General features: G+C 35.0%; 1 protein-coding gene across 9 annotated transcripts in view; it reads right to left on the bottom strand.

Annotated features, from left to right (window-relative positions):
- Nucleotides 1–2,085: 2,085 nt before the first annotated feature.
- Mecom (MDS1 and EVI1 complex locus) overlaps nt 2,086–23,790 on the bottom strand; it is a 543,758-nt gene continuing 522,053 nt past the window's right edge. For 8 of the 9 annotated variants that reach the window (XM_076867222.2, XM_076867224.2, XM_076867229.2 and 5 more), the window contains 7 exons: nt 19,292–19,458; nt 18,123–18,200; nt 14,298–14,467; nt 12,129–12,273; nt 8,324–8,560; nt 7,305–7,488; nt 2,086–3,663 (listed from right to left, as the gene is read on the bottom strand). In XM_076867222.2, the coding sequence (XP_076723337.2) occupies nt 3,529–3,663; nt 7,305–7,488; nt 8,324–8,560; nt 12,129–12,273; nt 14,298–14,467; nt 18,123–18,200; nt 19,292–19,458 (1,116 nt within the window). In that variant the 3' untranslated portion in view covers nt 2,086–3,528. The remainder of the gene's footprint in view (nt 3,664–7,304; nt 7,489–8,323; nt 8,561–12,128; nt 12,274–14,297; nt 14,468–18,122; nt 18,201–19,291; nt 19,459–23,790) is intronic. The other variant, XM_076867226.2, reaches the window with a different exon arrangement.

Genomic DNA, 23,790 nt, shown 5'->3' with positions numbered 1-23,790 from the left:
ATAGTTACTAACAATATAATGTATACTTGAAAATTGCTGAGAGTAGGCTTCTTACCACAAAAATTATGCGATATAATGCATGTATTAATTCATTTGATTTAGTCATTCCACAACATATATAAAAATATATTGCACATCATAAATAAATACCATTTTTATTTATCCACTGAAGAATAACAACTGTATTGAATATTTCATGTTTTCAAAGGGCTAACCTTTCTTTGGGACTGGGAATGTGGCTTGAAAATAGAACGTGTACTTAATATGAATAAGGCCCTTAGTTCAATCCCCAGCACCAGAAAAAAAAAAAAAAAATTCTTCTAAAGAAACTTCCATATCTACCTTTGCATGGTCTAGATTTCTCATATTATAAAACATAGTGTTTGTGTACATTGTACATACACATCTCTATTCCTTTAATTCTTCCCATGAAAATTATAAAATGCCTTGCATTTGCAGAACCTTGACCTAATATTTTCAAAACCTTATTTTGAATTTTGACATTCACAGAAACACTGTGCAGTAGCAGAAATGGGCTTATTGTCCTGGTTTCACAGATGAGATTTTGGAAGCTATGTGACTTTCCCAAGACTTTGAAGCCAGTAAACAGTAGAGCCAGAACTCAAACCCAGGCCTTCCGTTTCCAAGTCTCAGATTGTCTGCGATGCAACTCACTGCCTCCCCCCAGGGCCATGTGGTGAACTGTTGGCAAAATAAATGGAAAAAAAGAAAGAAAGAAAAAAGCAGAAATGTAAGGCTTGAAAGCCTTTTTGGAATTTGGAGGAATAAGCATTAGGGAACAACCGAAATGACATGGTCAAAGTCTAACGAGAAGTAAGAAGCCCTGGGAGTATTTGAATTGCTTTGAAATTTATAGGTATATTTTTTAATACCAAAATACTGTGTAGACCTTCTCCATATCTACTTTCTCCAATGTGTTATTCTTATGTCCTAAATACTAGATTCCTATTCTCCTACATTTATGGACTTATACCTTAAGTATATTTTCTGAATACTTCTTCCTATCTATACTTTCTAATAAAAAAAATCAATACATCTATCCCATGTTTTTAATTCCTATACAACATTCAGAAGCCATGCAAGGGGATTCTCTGATATTATGACTAAGAATGAATAAATGAAGGAAGGAATTACCCTGGATATATTTTCACATGTCAACTTTATTTGTTCTTCAGGACTTGTTAAGCAAAACCCCTACAGCCAGCCAAAATTGGAATAACCATTCTAAAATAAATTGGCATTATATTAAAGGAGCAAAGAAAAAAATTCATAATGGCTCCCCCACAGGATAACTTCTCTCTGCAAGTTCCGCTCATTACACTCCAGCTCTGCATATACATATGTGAACACTCAGAAACAAAGTATATTCATGGAAATTAAAATGTCCTTGCTTATACCAGTGGAAACAGAAAACAACCTACATTTTCAACATAATTAAAATTCTTGGAGAAATCATGGTAGATCAAACTTAACAGAAAACATTGAGTAACCACCAAATGATTATTTTGCACAATTTTTAGCACCATGCAGTGATATTTTCCTTTCTTTCTTTTTTCTGCCACAAGAAAGAAAATGCAAAACCATGTTTGCACTCTGATTGCAAGCTATAAAAATTAAAAAAAAAGATAGATTGCATGTGAACCAAAACTTAAAAGGAATGTAGGAAAGTTAAAGGTATTTTCCCCTCCTCTTGAGTTAGGTTAACAGTATTGGTATTATTAGCTGCAAAAATAAGAAAGCTCTGTTTGGCATGTAAAATCCAGAAAAATCCAGTAGAAAAACTAAGTTGCTTCCTGCCCTAGAGAAAATGGATGCTGTGGACATGGAAGGCCAGTACCCAGGAATGGGTACACGGGTAGTGGTGGAAAGTTCAGCACCACAAACACAACTCATTGCTGGTCAAGAGCTATCAGTGTGTCATCGCAAAACAACATAGACATGCTTCAGATTCCAGGTTTTTGTTAGGACATCAAGGTCCCAAACACTGTATCTTTAAACCACTTGACCCCAAAGGAGAACTAAAATCACATGAGAAGGAAAACACCACAAGGTGGGAGAGGATAATCCTTTTTGTAAGTCTTTATTTTTTTTTTAGTTGCTCCTCCCATAGTAATGCACTGAAAGGCATAACAGTTTATATTGTACAAAGCATTTGAAGAAAGTACCTCAACTTGCCGATTATTTCAAAATGAGATTACAAACAAAAAAAAAGAAAACAAATCTGGTTCCTCCATAAAGGGCAAAATAACTGAATACAGTCTGTTATTTACTTTTCTCTTTTAACATAATGTCAGGAACACTTCATTTTACAAATAGGATTAACATGAACATAACGTCGCACAAGCTTGCAGACGACCAGCATAAAATACGGGGTACAGTTTTTAATCAGAAGAATCATGCTTTCATGAAAGAAATTATAATCGTTTATACAATTGAATCAATTTCAGTATTACAAAAACTAAGTTGCATCTATTCGTATTTAGTTCATTAAGAAGGAAAAACAAAACCAAACAACAACAACAACAACAACAACAAAAAAGGAATGTTAAGAAAAGCCAAACACCATTTGGCACTCCCATACACAGGTCGAGTCACCTTGGTCCTTGAAATTCAGAAAGGGGTGTGCCTCGGACGTCATAAAATAGTGGCTGACTGGAACAGTGCTATTTTAATCAACAAACAGAGTTTGCCAACAAATAAATACATGATACACGCAACACACACACAAAAAAAATTTAAACATTAAAAAACAGTGACATGATTGTCTAAAATTAAGATGTTATTACAAGGATTTGGCAAACATTTTATTAGTGGTACAGCGGTATTGGTGATGAATGGGTTAGGTCACTGACTTAACCTCTTTGAGCATGAACATCCATAGTTTACAATATACACATACCCTTTTCCCCTAGTTTTAAACAATGTACTTAAGAAGGCAAAAGTTAATTGTGGAACAATTTCTCCCTGTTATCAATTTCTATAATAATTGACTGTGCATTTCATCCAACTACTTCCATCTTCAAAGGGTTAAATTACATAAAACTTTTAACAAAGGAAAAAAAAAAAACTTAAATCTGTAATTGAAAGCAACTGTTCCCAATCATGTCAGGTGATCTTGTACAAACAAGAATTCAGTTTCTATGGAGTGTTCATCGTATCAATGCTGCCAGCTCAACTGCCCCTCTCACCCACCCACACCCTAGGGCAGGGGGAACTAGAAGGTGCCTTCTGCCCAGCAAGGTTTTCCTTGACTCATTTTAAGTCAAACTGATCCTCCGGAAGTCAGCAGCTGCCTTTGCTGTGCAAAACAAAATATTGAGAATAAATAGTTTCCTTTTTTTCTTTCTTTCTTTTTTCTTTAATCATTTCAGTTTAAGGTCACCAGACTTTAAATGAGTGACCCTTCGGGTTTATAAGGCATTCTGCTCAGCAGTCTTGTACATAGTCCTATATGAAAGAGCCATGCTACTGTAGGACTTGGTCCCACTCTGGTCAACCTTGGTAATGTCATACGTGGCTGATGGACTGGATGGCACTGGATTCCGCAGCAGCCCTTGCCATGCTGTGCCACACGTTGGAAGAACTGTGGGATGTAGAATGGAGGGACTCCTTGTCGGACAATGACAGCATCATAGCATATGCCTGGGGTAAAAAGGAGAGACCCAGTAAATGGCATTTGAAAAACACCACTTTTGATTTGTAGAGTGTAGGTGAATGTTGGGAAGGGAGGGGACCCTGGGTAGGAGCATCGTGCATGATCGTGTTTGGTAAAGGGGACATGTATTTTTGTTAAAATGACATATGACATGGGATCACTGTTGATCTACAGTATCTAGGGGTCACAAATGGGATGCATCTTACCAAACAAAAATTAATTATTCTACCTAAAAGGTCAACAGTGCTTCCATTGAGAAATAAGTCATCCCTCTGGATAACCATAAGGAAAGTCATCCATCTTACATATGTTCAACTCACCAAAGAGATTATTGTGTACTTAAAACTGAAGCTAAAAACACTAATTAATAGATCTAGACCTGCCTTGACAGAGCTGTGGTCTGATGGAGCAGTCTGACTCTAGTAACTGTGACCTCCAAAGGGGAAATGACCTGCCCAAAGTCACTCAACTAGATAGAAGAATTAAAACTGACTTCTGCCCAACTTTTAATCCAATGTCCTTTCTCCAATTTTCTTCATGCTTGAAACAGTCACAGCCAACCCCCAAGAACCTTGAGTGTTGGGGTGGGTCAAATCAGCTCCTCCAGAAAAATAAAACGAAGCACAAGACCTAACAACGTCCTAAGCGTTTTTGTGCGCAGGCGCCTGCCAAGCAGAAGGTGCATGAAGGTGCTCTGTAAAGAAGTAGTCTTTCTTCCCTATTATCATGTCAAATTCTAAATAACTGTTCAGAGAATCCCCCATTTACTGCCAAGTGAAATATTCAAATGAAATGTTTGGTCTTGACTTGTGAGTGAACTTTTCACTGTTGATTTACTATTGTTGGTCTCATCCATTGCTAAACTTGCTTGTCAAAATGCTGTTGAAGTGGAATCATTAAAGTCCTGCCAAAGACATTCCACTGTCTGTAAACAAAGACAAAATGCCTCTGTTGTTAGGCAGAATTTCATCTCTGGGAGTCATGCTGAGACATGTGGCCAGTCTGTGGTTTCTTCGGTAATCATGCCATTCAGTTAGAAATCTGCCCTTACAGGCTGATTTTGATTTGCTGGGTCATCGCTCTGAATGTACACATTTGACTTTTATGTATGCAATTTGCTTTCTGGACCTGTACAAAACCACAGTATCCATTTAACATATATTGCTTAAGTATGTACTGGATGCCAGGCACTGTACTAGGCCCTAAGAAATCAAGGGAAAGAATATAGAGTCCTTGTCCTTTGTAGAGTTTAAAGTATGTGGTAAGTGAGCATCAAACTTAAGTTACTCAAATTATGCGCCCACTTTTAGAGATCAAAATGATAAAGAATATTTTGGAATAGTTTTAATAGCTGTTTTTTCCAGTATTTGGGAAAGATGAAAGGGAGTATAGAGAAAATTTTAGAATACTGAGTTTGAATCTGGATTCTACCTTGTCTCTACTTGCCCGGCTGTGTGAACTTCGGCAAGTTGCTTTACCTCAGAAGTTTTGCTTTCCTCATACAAAATGGGGATAACAATAATAGTACTTGCCTCCAAGGGTTGTGAAGGAATCACAAATTCAAACTTACATAAAGAGCTTAGTTCAGCGCACTTATATAGATAGTATCTATTTCCATAGAATTAATTTCTATAGAATAGGGTTTTTCAGAGAAGATTCCATGTAGAATGCAGCTATTGTAGTACTGGTCAACTATTTTGGATTCAATCACTATAAAAATCACAGAGAGTAAATATATAAATGTTTTGAATAAAGCATCTGAACCTTCAGATACTAATAAAATGTCAAATACAGAATATCTACCTTTTGATAATCAAAAGAAATGAACACTTTCATGTACAAGGATCAATGTCTAGCACATAACTGACAATTGATAAACCACTGAATAAATGAATGAATGAATGAATGAAGAGTCTCATGAGACAAAGTCAATTTGCACAAAGCCTCACTGTTTATAAATCAATATATATCATATAATAAAGTAAGAAGAAAAGTATGAACTAGGATTGCAGAATATTAGTTTACAGAATGCTAGCATTACTTGTGATGATAAGAGTTAAATAAGCAGGGATTTGATATCAAAATGCTAGAACTTAAATATATATCATATATATTATCTCTAATATAGGCCCTTTTGCTTTCTATCACATCTGACAATTTCTGAAAGTTTTAGATATTGTATATTATAATGAAAAGTATTTTGAATAGAATAACTGAAAGAAATTTAAAGAGAGTACAAATCCCCCTGGTATCTCTGATCTGCTAGGAAGGAAGAATGGGAAGTTAAGGGGTTAAAATAATACTAGCTACCTCTTTGTCCGTGTCTCCAAGTGAAAATGAGAGGTCTATTCTTGCTGGTTACTTTTAATATTAAAAGTCCACTTTCATCCCCATTGAGAAGAAGAAAGGAATATCTCCCCCATATGCCCCCCATACAGTGAGGACATGGTCCCCATGCATAGTCCTCAAGAGATGCTCTCAAGGAAGTGGGGGTGGGCTATAGAAGTCGCTAGTGTCGAGGCTGGCTGCCTTCACTTCAATATGTATGGTTAGACCATTAACTTGGTCATAACCATAACCTGGTCTATCACCATACATAATACCTTGGACCTTTCACTGAATTGAATAACATTTGAAGATCTATATTATCACATTGACACAATGTCTTCCCACTGTCCTTGACATGTTACTGTTTTGTCTTTTAAGACGAGCCTGGAACATCTCAGCCAAAAAGGGAAATCATTTCCAAATATATAAGCTAATAATGGTCACATTGTTTGACAGGTTGGGTCACTTCAAAAATGACCTCAATGGATCAAATAATTCAATCAATTTGATCAATAAAGATGGTAAGAGGATGTTTCTACTTTTTTTACCATTAGTTGACCTGAATGAATACTGGCAGAGTACAGATGTCAAAAAGAAACTACTGACTTTCTTAACTCTTTAGTAAAAGAACAGAGGCCCTTTTAGTTGATGTTTATGGATCCTCCAATGGATTTGCTTTTCGTTACTGTACAATGAAGTACCATCCATTCATCCAAGAAAACCTGGTAAGTTTTATTTCCAGATCTGCCACTAAGTTAGCGTACATCTTTGACATCTCATTTCATTTCTAATCTTCAGTTTACTCCTAAGTTCTATAGTCTGATGAATTGTTAATGAAAAATACATAATAATTTACTACCTATAGGAAAGGGAAAAAATAAAATTTGTTTTCCCCAAATCTTGCAACATAATTATGTGGACAAAAAAAAATCATAGATTAAATTTTTCAAATACAAAATAATTAGAAAATTGTTCTGAAGCATTCATTTGTGGAAAACAAATCTTATGGACTACATATACCAAAGGAAGGGAACTGCAAAGTAAAGGAGAGATTGCAGTAGGGTGAGGTGTGCCCCAGGAATTTCTGTGCAGAATGCAGCCATGCCAACTGTTGCACTGGTGAACTCTTTGGGGTTTGTCATATACAGAGAACAGCAAGGAACACTGGGGATAAAGCATCTGAACCTGCTTAGATTCAAGAATATTATGAAGAAAGACTATCAACTTTTTGCTAATCAAAGGAAATGTACGTTTTCATGCACAACATCACCATGATGCTTTACTACAGGAAAACATGTACCTGTGATTTGGACTTTCTGTGTAACGGCTGTTTAAGTTCCTCTGGCACATGGGAAGTACTAAAAGAAGACAGCTCAGCTTCAGTATATTGATTATCTTCCATTTTCCTCATTTTGAGGCTATCTGTGAAGTGCCTTATATGATCTAGAGCAGAAAGTCCAGTTTTATATTCTTCCTCTTTATACCTAAAATGAACAACCAATGGGAAAGCACAGAAGTTTTTTTTTTTCCTTTTTCAGTTTGTCATCTGATCAAATCACTTTCATTTGACCCTATACAGCTGTTGAACTCTGTACTGTATTTGCAGTATAAAGTTGCACACGTGGTGATTGGATTCTTTAAAATATTTACAAGTATATCTTGAAATATATTTTCCTTAACACTTTGAATGACTAAAGTCAAGCATATATTTGACATAAAGTCAATGACACATTAAGCCAGCCATGTGTGAAGACAGAATTCATACATTTAAAATTTCCATGTAAAGCCAAGCTAGATATGAAAATATGCAGTCAGCACACATTATCTTCATGAAAAACATAATATCCCCATCAATTTAACTGTTTGGTTATTTTTTCCATTTAAAAATTTATCATCTACATAAATTACATATATATCTAATGAAATGAAATTTATCTTAATAATACTTGACTGATGATCACGCCGAATTACTGAATGAATTAGATAATGCTGAAATCTCTATTTTCCTTTGGGTTTCATAAGTCAAGTCTAAAATTAAATGACTTCATGTTTGTGTAATTTTCACTTATCCTTCCTACCGGGTTAACCAGCGTTCCACGAACATTAATGTACTCATATGCTTTCAGATTATGTTGATGGCCACCTCATGTTCCTCTATGTAAAACCAATACACTGTGTGTGCCTTGCTGATTCAAATTTAATTTTTAAAATTCATTACTCACAAATTCCTTCTCACTGAAATGTTCTAAGGGACAAACAGAGTAGGAGGAGTTGCAACCGTGTGTGGGTTTACTCTGGCTTAGCTTCTGAAGTGCTCACCTCACTGGGGATGTCTTACAGCTCATCTCCAGACCACTGGCTTCTTCAAAGTCATCCTCAGTGTTTCCTTCATGTAAATTACTTGCCACTGATTCCTTTCTGGGTTTCCCAGTCAGATCATTGTCTTCATCATCCTCATCTAACAACACTTCATCTTCTACTTCTTCATCATCCAGTAAATCTGAATTTTGACTGGTCACCAAAGCCTTTTCATCCTTAAAGTGACTGCCATTCATTCTTTCAAAAGCATAAGAATAAAAAGCTTCAGTCATTGGTTTAATTTTTAAACATGGAGTTAGTTTTCTTATCTTTTCCCTGACAATACTTTAGATTTTCAACTTACAAAGGGAAATTTTTGTTGTTTACGTTTTGTGGCAACCTTGGGAAAATAATATAATTCCATAAATAAGAAAATGAAGAAAAAAATAATTGAATGATTATTCAGATTATAAATGGAGTTTCTGGCAGAACCGGAAGAACAATCTTAGACTCTGATTTCTTATCAGACCTTTGCCTTACAAATGATATTGTTATTTATAATATAAAAATCCCACAAATATTTTCTCTATATAATGTACCTAATCACCATTTAAGTACCCACCACTTAAAAGAGTTGATTTCTGGGGAAAATTCATAACAACAGGCAACACTGACAATAGCTTCAACACATCCACTTGAAGTAAATCTATGAATTCAAAGAAAACGTGTAACTAGCAGCCAAGGACCAACTGGTATTTACTCTTCCTAGGTGACATTAGTGGTTAACTCCACTTGGACACTTCACCCAACCTTGAAAGTGATGGATACCTCATTTATTTGTAATATCTCCAAATTATTCTTAATAGTCTTGAGTGTGAAAAAGTTCCTTGTTTCCCAGGAAATTACTGAAGTAGGAAGTGAATAAAAATGGAATTGTACTGATTTCTGAAGTTTTCCTTAAGAAGCAGGTCTAATATAATGATGCAAAATAATATGGTATTTTTATTAAAAAGTCATATGCAATATTTTTGCTTACACAGGTTGTAATATGCAGATCAAGAATAATCTAAAAAATTAATTACCCAAGAATTTAATATACTTGAGGGTATTTATGAAATTATAGTAAGCTTCTCAAGCTCTCAAATGAACATTAAAATAAGGGTAATTTGGATTTCAGCTTTGACATGAAATTTATAAATTGTAATTAGTTACAAAGTAAGTGTAAACAGTTTGCTCTAGAGAATATTTTGCTCAAGTTCAGAACACTTGTTAGGGATGGAACCATCATGGCTATTCAGACATTCTAATTTCTGGGCCATTCACAGTTTTCCCATTTTGCCTTGCTCTTTTATCTACTTATTAATTCAGAAAACTCAGAGAGACTGTTAAATTACTGTTATAGTCATGTATGACTTTCACAAGTAATGTAAACATTTTTCAGATTATGGAAGATCGGGTATCAGTAATTTATCCCCATAATTTTTTCATATAAAAATGAGCAGAGCTTAGTACTTAGATTTCCAGAATAAAATTAAACCATAAATAAAACAATCTTGGCTATGACAGATGCACATACTAAAAATTCATTTGACCAGAAAAAGTCATATCATTATTATTAAGCATTTTATATAACCAATCTTTTAACCTCTTTTATCAAAGAATGATGAAAACATATTTCGCACAGACATAAATTATTAGTTTCCAGATACGCTGCCAACTTGCTAGCTAGAACAGATCAAAATTGTTATTTTTTTTTCAAATGAAAGAATAAGTAAAAGAACAAAAGTGCATGGATGAAAACCAAAAGTAACAAAAGCCAACATAATTAAGACAATCTTTTTGTTAATTATGCTTTCAAATGTGGCAATTTATAGGGGATAAATTATTCATCAAAAGTAGCCTGATAGGAGCAGAGGAGGGAAAAGCTGGATGATTCAACCTTCTTACTTCTGTACTGTTTAGACATGTTGAAGCCAGATGTTGTGGTGACACAGACTCACAGTTAAGAGCTAGGAAATCTGAACAGGCATCTCAGAATTCAAACTGTATCTTCTGTTCAGTTTTTTTTTTTTTTAATTTGCATCTTGTCAATATCATTATCAAAATTTAAGATTGTGCTTCTTACTTGCTTTTACTATGTTGCTTTTCGGATCATCTGCTGTATCCTTCTGTCTCTCTCTCTCTCTCTCTCTCTCTCTCTCTCTCACACACACACACACACACACACACACACACACACACACTCATGCACATGAAGGAGCAAGTAGTAGGAAGGATACAGCACAATGTATAGTTCTTATCAGATGTCTTGAACACCCAGAAAGACCTTTCCCTCCCTTTTTCCTTGGATATGCTTTTATACAGGTAGAGAACAAAAGTGGTCGTATGTTTTTGTGCTATTGTGGTAAAAATTTTTATTTAAAACACATTTTAATGAAGAAACTACCTAAAAACTACCTAAAATAATTAACCTTGATGTTTACCAGCATCAAAAATGAAGCATACTAACCCAGTGGAATTGGTGAAATGAAAAATAATTGAACTTTCATTAACAGGTCTCATGTTATATTAATATTTCCAATGCAGCATCCCAATTTAAAAAGTCACAGGATAGTCAGGTTCAGAAAAGTGTATTTCCCAATTTCAGATACTTGATTATAACTAATAGATAAGGAAAATTGCATCCAGTAGTTTTGGCAAAATAATTTTCATGAACTTTGCATACAAGGTAATGTGGTAGGTGTTAGTTCTTATAAATAGCATTAACATTTGGTAAAAATGTTTATTTAAAGCACATCTTAATGAAGAAACTAACTAAAATAAAGGAAATTTATTTTAACATGTTTGATATTGATATTGACAAGAGGGAGGAAGTATACCAAATCACTAAAAATAAGAATGATTATGTCCACTGAAATAAACCACCAGAATTAAATGTGCACCAACTGAGAGAACATGAAGTAGTGATAGAATCCTAATTAATTTCAGATATTTGAAGAACACTCAATGAGTATTTCATATATAAATACATATCAGTATATACAAATATATATATATATTTACATATATATAGAAAAAGAGGGAGGGAGGAGAGAAATAGAGACAGACACAGAGTTTTAAATTATGTATAATGCACACAATATATGATCTATGATAGTAGCTAATGACCTGTGATTCCATTGAATCCCTGTGGGGGTTTTCCATTCTCCTTTTGAAAAATTGTTTGGGGGGGCATACCGAGGATTGAACTTAGGGGTGCTCAACCACTGAGCCACATCTCCAGTTCTATTTTGTATTTTACTTAGAGACAGGGACTCACTGAGTTGCTTAGCAACTCGCTGTTCCTGAGGCTGGTCTTGAATTCCTGATCCTCCTGCTTCAGCCCCCTAAGCCGCTGGGATTACAGGTGTGTGTCACTGCACCCAGCTTCCTTTTGAAATTTTGATAAAACATTTTGTTTAGCTATCAAGAGAAGCACAATGGAGGTAAAGTCAGGGGTTCTGGAACCAGAGAAATCACGTTGAACCCCATTTATTACTTCTGTGACCTCAGCAAGTCACTTAATCTTGAATGTCTCCATTCCTTCACTGCTAAAAGTATAGTCACAATCCCAAAGGGTCAAGTATTACGTGTATATAGTATTTAATATGCACTAAATAAATACTAGTCATTGGTGGAAGGAGTAATAGTAGTACCATAAAAGTGAGCCCAGAAAATATATTTAGAAATACATTCATTTTAGATGTCACAGAGTTTAAAAAGTTCCACTCTCCCTCCTCCTCTAGAAACCTAGAGGAGGAGTTTAAAAAGCAAAACCCAGCTTTACCTCTCCTCTGCATTCCTGGGAGACTGGCTGCTATGGTTGCTGTTCCCAATGAAATTTCGGATTTCTGTGAAATAAGCATCTTCTTTGTCATCCAGAATCGCACCTGTACTTTCCAGTTCAGAGTGAGGTGACGAGGTTGCTGTACCTGAATGGAGCAGAAAGCCTTTTGTGACAAAGATTATTATTGATGTGGCAACTTATTTTCAACCTCATTTCTTATTAATTTGATCAGTGTTGTTTCTTAAAACACAACCTTTTGAATAATAGTAACATTAGGAGGTTGAATTCTTCCCAATTTAACAAAATATGCATGCCCATCAAAATCCCTTGAAAATATTCTGACCCATTAAAGTCATGAGGTACAGTCTCCAAGGATATCATTTCTTTCACTAGCTTTCCCCACCTCCACTGTCACATGGAAATGTTTTTATTCATCTAACGCAGAGATAGGGTGAATCAAATTAAAGACAGGTCTTAAATAGTTTCAGACAGAAGAAACTGTACCCAGTCCTAATTACAATCAATGCATATTTATTACTGCTGTACTAAAATATGTTACAAAATAGGGACTGAGAACATACTGAATATTCTGCATCTTGACTTGGACAAAGCCATGGGTAGGCTCAGAACATAACAGCCCAAGGGCTGATCTAATAAGAAGACAACAATATTGAATCAGCCTGCTACAGGGTGATCCTCAGCTTTTCTTGCCTACAAAATTAGAATCACAATACCCATCTCACAGGACTACTTTAGTGTTTACATACATTGGCACAATTGTAAGCACTATTTACATGGTCAAACTTTATACCAACATTAGCTTTAAGCTGTTTATCTTGCCCATAAAGTATCTACAATTTAATAGCTGATCACAGTAGTCTAAATGATAAAAACAAGAGATCAGAATGTTCCTTTCATTTAAAGAAGTCATAATCTGTGTTAACAGATAACTATTCAACTTTGAAAAGTTACACATTAGATTTTCTTTTTTTTACAAAATAGCTTTAATTAGAAAATTTCAGGAGTAGGCTATAAGTAAACACATGGTTAGAAAGTGTGGCCTGTTTTGGATACTGGATTAGATTTCTGTACTAAAATCTAATATTTAAAACCATGAATGTTAGATTTTCTTTCTTTCTTTTTTTTTTTTTTTTACTTTGAAATGAATAGTATGGGAAATGAACAGTATGTAGCTATAAGCAGTCACACTATTCAAATCATAAACCATGTGCCTTCATAGGCACATTTCAAAAACATGATCAATAAATGAAAGATTGATAATAAACAAATTTCTTTAAATAAAGATTAGTAGTAAATCCATATTTTTTTGCACCTAAAATCTCTTTTCCTGAGCCCCATCTGAACCCCAGAAGAGTTCTCAACCTTCTAACTCATTCCTTAACATCCTAGAAAGAACCTGTGACTGCATTGGTGGGTTCTGCACACATATGCAACAGGTCAATGTTAGTTGTTGAGTTAGTATCTGACTCTTAGAAGCCAAAGACAAAGGACCTACAGTCCTTTCCACTAAATATATGCTTGTAGGTTTAAGGGAAAGCTATTTTTTTTCTTTTGATTCATTACTTTGGATTTAATTTTACATCAGGATTAGTGATAAAAACAAGACACCTCCATGGATTGCTGTGGGTGGCTCTGATCATGTTGACAGTTTTCTATGCCTAAACTTCAAAAATGTTACCCTAGAGAGGTTCCCTGAACTGTAGTCCTCCTGCAAATGCAGCCATGGTTTCTAGGTTAATATTTACAGAGTGTACCATTCTGGAGCTGCCCCTCTGGAAATGCTTAAGGGACACATTCTTAACAACAGGTGGAAAGATTGTTCCCTGTGATTCAGGAAACCTCCATTCAGATGTCTACAGTGAGTACAATCATGGTTCTCTTTGCATGAGATTCCCCTTTGAAATGAATCCAGCAGAATAAGATAATAATAATAATAATAATAATAACAACAGTCCAAATAAGGCCATTGACCTGTGCATTAACCAGTGATCATACCATTCCCATGATTTCAAATTCTCAAGGGACTCTTGGTTGTAAATTTATAGGAAGATCTGATTTTGGAATGAAAATGGAAAGAAAGAAGATCACAATTATCTTTTAAAATGTGAAAAATAAAGTCATTTTTGTTCTTGTAACACAAAGACTTACCAGACATGTTCCCATTCTCATGTTTCTTTAGGTGCCTGTCTAAATTGGTTTGTTGACCAAAACACCTGTCACATAAGTGACACTTAAAGGGCTTCTCCTTATTGTGGATGTTGCGAACATGCCGCTGCAAGTTGGAAGATATGCTAAATGATCTGTCACAGTATTTGCATCTGAAAAATAAGCACAGAGAAAATACTTGCAGGCAAATCAAAAGATATTTCTCAAGACTCATAAGACACAGATAAAAAATTATCACCCATGAAATATCAGTTTAGAAAAGGCACAGGGAAGAACACTATTCACACAGTCAAGATTTCAATTCCAACAGACTTTGAAGGTTATATTTTCATGATTTTATGAAAAAAAAATGTACCAATATACTAGTGATTCTATGGCTCCCAAGTTTATTATAGCACTCAGTTCTAATATTTTAAATAAACCTCACAAAACTAAGGACATCAAGAAATGAAATAATCTTTTATCTTCTGCTTAGCATAAATACAATTGGATTCTTTTTAAACAAACATGAAACAAATTCATGTATTCATTGAAGTAAAAGATTACTTCTTCATTCAAAATTGGAGAGTCTGATTAATTAGTTTCTTAGCAAATTCTCCTAATCTGTTGCTAATCCTAAAAACATTCTCTTATCTTCTCCAAAGTAGCAATAAACATTCCAAGCCTTTAAAATGGAGACAATGAGAACAGTGTTGTCTGATGCCAAAGACAGTGATTTTCATCACCTTTGGTGACTGGGAATCCCAAAGCATTTATTAATCTTTAAACTGCTGCAAAAGCAAGTCAAGCTGCCACTAACTCTCTTCCAGATGAAAGCAAAGGTTTCAATCAGCTTCCCTCTCCCTATCTCCTAATTTTCCATTTCAATGTTTCTTCAAGAGTTTGCAGTCTCAGTACAGATTCAAAGGAGGTCAGGTTTTCAAGAAAGCACTTATTATTGGTTGGTTAATTGTTTCTGCCTTCAATTAGATTTAAAAATAAAATAAAATCATTTTAAAGTTATTATTTTTTTTGGTATCAAGTAAAAATATAAAATGCAAGACCCCACCAGTTCTTATCAATGAGGAAGAAAAGTGGGTTTTGTAATTAATGGAGTTATTCTCTACTGGCATTAGAAGATAAAGTGTCCATCATTTGTTTTGTGCTGTGATGTGTGTGTGTGTGTGTGTGTGTGTGTGTGTGTGTGTGTGTTGCTTAAAAAAAAAAAAAACTGACTTTTTCCAAGTGACTTTTAAGTGAAAATTTCTAACAGTGGCCAGAACATTCTTAACTCATTCTTCCATGTGTGAAGGGCCCTTATCTTCCCTCTTCTGATTGCAGACTCAAGTTCAAGTGCTCTAAATCAGAAATCACTCCATTCCACTCCAGGTCCTTGGGCTTCTACAGCTGTCCTTACGTGATACCAAAAGTCTAGGCAGTTCAGTAGGAAAAACAAATCTGCTGAATAGTCGCTTCGGCGTAGTATGAGTAAACCAACTTAAGGACTGCTTTAATTCTTCCCCCTTAAAAACTGTTCTGGCCTCATGAAGTTCCTCAACTTTTCTTGCTTATCATATTAACATAAACTGTGTGGAACCCCATGTGGATGGTGGTTGTACTCTTTCAGCCTCTACTTCTGAAAAATAAGTATGTGGAATCACAGCCGTCATTGAAATAGCTTTGTTTATTCAAAGGCCCACTGTAATAGAAGCAAGGTACGTGGAACACGATTATGTTGTATGAAGCTGAACGACTTAGTCAATACTGACAGAGAAAACCTAAACTCCCATCAAACATTTTAGAAAAATTTTCACTCATTTTTTACACAAATCATGAGGAAGAGAGATATAGTCTAGGACATGCTTCTGACTTCCTGCTTATATGCAAAAGGGGCTCTTCCAAATCTAGTAGACATCATCTTCTCAAATCTTAGTAAAATTGGCCCACAGGGATGTTTGATCCCATGATAAGCTGTTACCTTATATCTCTCTTCTGCTAACATCTTGGCCAGAGGGGTACGCACTTTCATAAAATTAAAAAAAAAAAATCATTCCTTTCTACTCCAATGAATTAATATGTGGTTAAAAAAATAATCAGTTCAAATCAGATCAAAGTTCCAGAAATTCTTAAAATGAATAATTCAATCATGAGTAGTATATTATCAGGCCTTCCTGGTTATTGGATGTAGATAAGGTGGTCAAGAGGATTGAAAGAGAAAAACCCAGATGTGAGAGTTCTGGGCCCGGATTTTAATTTCCACACTGTTGGTACCAGACTTCACAGAGGCCTTTAGTGAGCTCTTGCCTGGTTCCCTCTCTCTTTCCCCTCCCTCTCTCCCTCCTTCCCTCCCTCTCCTTCCCTCCCCCCACCCTAGCTTTCTCTCTCTCTCTCCCCCTCCCTCCCTCCCTCCCTCCCTTTATTTGCAAAACAGAGGGAAGGGCTGGAAAAATCATTGTTTAAGATCTCCAGCTCTGCTGGTCTATGTAGTTTTAAAAATACATGTATAATACTACAATTTATGAGGAAAAAATAAAAACTAGTGCATTTAGATACAGAGAAGGAGTAAGTACAGCATGGTATTATCATTGCATACCAGTACCCTTGGCCAAAACAAAACATAAAGGTGCAAATCTTTTCTTCTCCTTAATCAAAATCCCCAGAACATGGAATTTTCTCTTAAGGGGAAATTATCGAAAATTTCCCACTGTTAATATCTCTAAAAGATCTTTTAGACTAAGCACATCCTATCACGTGTAAAGTAAAAATATCACAAATGATCAGTGATTTATAAAATATGTAGGAAATCAAGGAAATTTATAAGACACTGTGATGTTTTTGAGTTTAAGTCTTTCTATTGTTCTAAAATTTTGATTATCTTCAAATGAGCATTGGCTTCTGCCCATTGTCTCATTCTTGCATGTAAAAAACAAACAAACAAAAAACCTCTGAAACTGTATAATTTACTTATTTAAAAAAATGTTAGTATTCAGACCCAAATAATTTTAAAAACATGAAATGCATAAGAATTTCAAAGGAGAATGAAATTATTATATAACTTGAGATAAATACCATTCTTTCTTGGAAAAAATATGAGTTCCTAATACTGTTCATGAAGAATTGCACATTAAAAAATGTAGGTCTTATTTTAAAACTGGAAGGGGCTACCTTGCTTATTTTCATTCTTTTGTAAACAATAACATTAAAATTAGATGTGTTTGTCATATTGGTAATTTTGACATTTAATAGAATGAACTAATAGGTACTTCAGGAAATTGTTGATAGAATTGGCCCTTTTCCCATAATCTACTCTATATTATCTGTTTTATCTCCAGTTACATAGGTTTTTTTTCCCTCTTCCTAATGCTTAAGATTTTTTTTTTTTTAAACTTCCTATTGGGACCTGAGGACACTGGTTTGCTGTGCTGAGAAAACAAAGTATGTATAGACTATTAATTCCTAGCAGAGAGTCAAGGTTTGGGAAATGGAAGATGTAATGTTTTAATTTTTGTCAACTAAAATAGTAGGGATTGAGAAAGAGCACTGAAGTAATAATAAATAAATTTTTAAATGACTAGCGTCTCCTAAATGCTTATTCTTTAGTAAACTCTGACCCAGAACTTTTAAACTGATAGGTAGGAAGCCTTGACTAAAGAATATGGGACTCTTCTAAATTTAGATCCTAGCAGTCAGACAATTCTTCCTTGACTCAGCACTGAGTACACATTCATTCAGCCACAGATAAAAGTAGCTTCCTTTAAACTTGTGCCTAGGAGTGCAGTTTGAATTTTACATTATTTATCAAGATATTTAGAAGAATCACTGTCAGACCTGTACGGCTGCTCTCCTGTGTGGGTTCTCAAGTGTCGTGTTAGGTTTGCAGACCTTGGAAAAATCTTGCCACAGTATCTGTTATGAAAAGATGTTTATAAGAGAAAGTCAGCACAGTCAACTTTATTTCACTCGCGCTGCAGAGCAACCAGATGCTTATTCCTGATTTAATTAATCTTGCATGGAACTCACATGTCTTTGGTATTTAAAATTTGCAACAAAGCCATTCTACAGATATAAATAACTCTACAAATAAAGGCTGCACTATGAGATCTGGTTGAATTTGCTCGTGCATAAGTAAGCAGTTTATGAAAATAGACTTTAGTTTTGATGACCCCCATATGCCTCTTTTATTAACTCCGTATCTTTACATTCACAAAACTGAACCAGACAAGGGGATAAAAAATGACGAGAGTTTGTGATTCTGGGTGGATGTAAACATATTTCAAAGGTTTCAACTCATTTTACATGTCAGCCATAGTGACAACTCTCTGCACATTGAGTGGTATCAGATCAGACAAGATCCCGAGACTTCATCCATCAAGGTATGTTCCCATAAAAGCCTTTCTGGAAAGAAAGTGACACATTTTCCTAAGAGCAGATAAATTTATATGCCTGAGTCAGATAGCACAATTTTCTGAGGACAAATCAGAAATTATAAGCATCTAATTTATTTTTTTAAATACAGAAAAACAGAAACATAAAGACAAGCTTTACTCTTCTACTCATAAGTAACTAGAAAATTTATTCACTAGTTTTCTTTTTTACTTATGAACTATTCATCCTTCACGAATGGTGTTATTCCCCATTGCCATGACAATTAATAAATGTATACTGGAGGACAGTAGTATTTTACCTTTGGATGAAAATAATTAACTATGAAAGAAAATTCATAAATATCAAAGTGAGACAAGTAGATAGTAGTTGGACTGTTTCCAACCTCATTCATCACAACCAAATGGCCTGTGTTAAAATTCTCATTTAATAATAATTTTTTAGAACCACTATTTTTATATCTCACTAAATAAAGAACACTTTGAAGTGCCTGAAATCTATCATGGTTTCTATTAGTCATTCAATCAAGAATAATTTCCAGAAAAAACAAAAGGGCCTTTTGAAATCAGAGGGGAGATTTTTGGAAAGTCAGCCATAATTAACTTTGCAGTTACCTGCAGGTGTAACGCTCTTTTCCCTTCCGCAGTAGGTTCTCAGGCAGGGTATTGGGAGGTGCTCTAAAGTTGAACATAGAGGGCACCGACTGGAGAAGCTCGCTGGCCTCGGGCTTCAGGGCACTGAAGCTCTCTAGCTTTTCTGCCATGTTTTCAATAGCTGACATCTGAAAGGCAAAAGCACAGGACCATGCAGGGTCTGATCAGACATTTTTCCTTCTGTACTAATCACTGGCAAACAAAAACCATTATTAATTGGAAAGGGTCAAATTTTCTGAATAAAATGAGTTTGGGAAAAAAATTGTAGGGTCTCACAACATTAAACCACAAGATAATTGATTGATTATGGAAATAAAGGTAGAACCAAGCTTATATGATGCCAGGTGAACTTTATTCATAAGACCTTAGTTAAACTGTTTTATAACAATCTGATAAAATAACTAAAAGACGTAATCAAATCAAATCAACATTTTATTTAATTAATAACACTGTTATGGATGTCAATAAAAAACTGGAATTTTAGGGAAAGATGATATATGTCTTGCCTAGATAATAAAAATCATGAGAACAAAGGCTCAGCTTAAGTCAAATATGTGTAATCCAAAAAGAAAAAAAAGAAAAAAGAAAATGTACAAGAGGTGTATTGCCTAAGAGTATGTTAAATTAGTATCTGAATGTTTAAGTAGGATCACATATGAACAATTTTGATGAAATATTAATCTGTCTGGATAAAGATTTGAGCTGAAATGACAATTGATCAAGATTTTCATGTAGCTTGATGTGCACTTTATAAGATGGGGAGAGGGACACATAATCATAGTCTTATAGAAATATATGTGAATAAAAACTTTGCCTAATTCTAACAACCTAATTGATTTTGCTTATAATAATCAAGTTTTAGTTTACCTACACACACAGTTCATAGTCACAATTAGAGGGTGGCATTTTAAAGTCAGTTTGATCCTTAATGTCTACGGTTAGAGAGACTTTCCCCTCTCCTTCAGCCCTCTCAAAATGTTAAGTTTTCTCAGTGCCTGCATTTTATGCGGAAGCTAGGTTAACAACCAAATTTTTAAGTAGACAAGCCATCTTGTTATATCGAATCACTTACTATTTACAGTTTTGGTTCTTCTTACACCTATGGGGAAATACCTACTTAAAAGGTTCTGAATGCATTCTGTATACTTCCGAGGACACACAAAGATTAGATGATAATAACCACAAATCCAAGCAACTGGTCAACCCAAGGCAACTGGTCAACCCAAGAGGCTAACTATTTCATTGGTGAAACAGCAAGACAGACACAGAGATATAATTTATAAGCTCATGTTAAAAATAAAAGACAGCATTTCCTACTGGAAAAAAAAAAAGGAATACAAAGTTACATCAACTTCTTAATCTAGAGCAAAATGCTAACAAGAATGGCCCTAACACGATTCTCTTCTCATGAAGGAAATATTTTATGTTTGATTCTCCAAATGCCTATTCATGTTCTAGTTAGCTCTCTTTCTTTTCTCTTTATCCTGAAACCTGCCCTCTCATTTCATGCCCAGACTCCTAATGCTAGCTACAAATTGCAATGTACAGGGTACCACTGCCAATTTGCCAAATATCTTTCATCAAACACAGTGCAAAAAAATCTCAGAGGAAAGTCAAGATACATTTACTTGTCAGACGACAAATGTGAACGCATTGGGAGGCGGTAAGGGCTATAAGCTCAAGGGTTTGATTCATAATCACTCAGCTGCTAAAACATTCTCCACAGATGCAAGTGGACAGCACATTTGTCACTATGAAGGATTTTGACACATACTGATCACAGGGCAGAGATATGGAATGATGATGTTGCTCAGAGAGGTTGGAGGAAATTCTGTCTCTGCAGAATACAGTCATTATCCCCTTCTAGGCAGGGCATTAACATTTCCACACTACTTTGGATTATATTTATTAAAAATCAATCCAGAAATATTTTATGATACTATTTTATTTGCATTTATTCCTTCTAATTGTTCCTTGCAGAAAATCATTTTGATATTCCCTCCACTGTGGAATACATTGTCTAAGTGAAAAATGACCTCTGGTCTTCAAGCTGATTAGCAGTAACAAGCAAGGGTAAGGGTCATGATCGCATGTATTTATTGGGAAGAACAGTAAGTGCATGGGTGATGATTATAAATGTTTTATTTATGTACATTTAATATTTGGGCAAAGTTTCATTATCAAGTGGTTTTAAATCACTGGAGTGTCTGTCCCGCTGACACACTCAGATTCCTGCAGCAATACATCTTATAGAAACACTTTCCCTTTTATATGGAAAATAGCTTACTCATGACTACTATTATTCTCAGCTTTCATCTCTAGCACACATAAACTACAAGTCCTTCAAGTTATTTGAGAGCAATTGGCTGTTGAGAAATGTGTCTTGCTTTAGTAGCTGCTAATAGCTAGCTCCTTTGAAGAAAGATCACTGTGATTACTTTATCTCAAACTGTTTCAATTTGAGAAAACCATCAAGACACAAGAAAATATATTATGGACATGATGGCTAAATAATGACATTCTTAAAGACAATAGGGGAAAGAATATGGATGGCCTAGTGCTTCTCTTAGAAGCCACCCCCACCTTTGGCTTCTGATATCAAATGAAGAGAGGATTAAATGGGAGGAGGAAAGGGAGAGGAGGAAGATGGGAAGTGAGCTAAGGATAGCTATTAATACCACATGTAGTCGCGTGTGCATGCACACACACACACACACACACACACACACGCACGCACATTCTGCTCAGCTAGCAACAACCGAAGTGACATAAAACCTATCATTGAATACTCCTTTCATCTTAAGATTTGCTCTTATAGCTCTTGACCTCAGTTGGAAAAAATGTGTCCCCACCAAAACAGAAGTGACTTAGCATCTGCCAGTTGTGGTAGTTTAGCAACTCTGTGACCAATGTCAGCTCTAGTCTATACCTTAGATCAAGGTATTGGGTTAAGATAGTTTATCTAACGTATGGGTCAGAACTCCAACTTTTTCTTCTATCAGGCCTGACTCACAGAATATGTAACAAGTTTTGACCTTCATTTTAAAGTCTAGCTAGTATTTTAAAAATCAATTAAGTGGAATGGATGGGACAGATCTAGCTTTATATTTTCTAATTATGAAAAAAATCCAATGAAAATGTAATGTGTGCCACTATGAATAAGAAATTTGCTGAGCATAGGGAAATTGAAGGGGAGAGAACTTAGATCATATATTTTAGAAATGAATTACCATGTGACCCATTGATGTCTTAGGCTAATCTTAGATCAGTAAATGACAGCTTTTTTCTATGGAACAGTAATTTTTATTTACATATATAATAGTTGTTGATGGTATCTGCAGCCAGATGTCTGGAAGAGGAAGTTGTTTCACCTCCTTCGAGTCCCCAAGAGGCTATTAACTTTATACTGACGCAAACTAATATTTAGACACAATTCCCTAGCTCCTACCAAAAATGTAGCTATATCTCTAGTCAAATAAAGCTAGTATTTTTAAAAACATTTCAGCAGGCAAGATATCATCAACTGAGTCCTAAGCACTCAGCCTAACATTTATTATCTGGCAGCCAAGAACTGATGACATAAAAAAATTTTCTCATTAAAACTATTAAAATGACAACCTGATTATATGAAATGATATGTCCAAAGGCACCATGAATTATGTGACCTAAAGTTTCACAATTAAATTACACATGTCTTTATCATAAAATAACTAACTATTCATAAATAACTAATGATGGGAAAGTTTGTAGATTGGGTAGCTTTCTATATTTATTCGCCTGATAATCTTGAGAAATCACAAAGTCATGGTCATTTGAAGGAGAAGTAAATATTCATACTTCATGTTTATCTCACACCATGCATCATATTCAGCAGTCATGATTATGAAATCACATAGAGATTTTTACCCCTAAAATTTATAAGCATGTATCTTAAATATTTCCTACTAGTATCTGTTTTATAACACAGATGTGAATCGCAGCCCTGAGAAATCTGTGATGGAGTGGAAATTTGTCCAGAGCATTGCAATGGCAGTTGTTTTGCTCTTATATTATAACAGGGAATCTAACTTAAAATCTGAATGGGCTTTGATAGTTGGTCACGTGTGTAGGGGGTTAACACCTTCAGCTTTAAGTAACTAACAGTTTAGCTATTGCCAAAGTCATACTACACCTTAGAAAAGATGAGGGTCATGAGGCATAACACTCAGGGCAGACTCGTGCCAGGAAAGACAGAGGAGGGATCCTGGAGATATAGGCCAGGATGATCAAAGAACAAGCCCATAGACTGCACAACTAACACACACACACACACACACACACACACACACACACAGTCTCTCTCTCTCTCTCTCTTTCTCTCTCCTCTTTCCAAAAATTGTTCATACTTTTGAAATAAATACATTTAATCCTTTAAAGTCCACCAGAATAAGAAAAATGACAATTTGTCATATATTACACAT

This window comes from Callospermophilus lateralis, chromosome 10 (genome assembly GCF_048772815.1).
Source record: "Callospermophilus lateralis isolate mCalLat2 chromosome 10, mCalLat2.hap1, whole genome shotgun sequence".
NCBI lineage: Eukaryota > Metazoa > Chordata > Mammalia > Rodentia > Sciuridae > Callospermophilus > Callospermophilus lateralis.
This window is presented reverse-complemented; position numbering and strand designations above follow the sequence as displayed.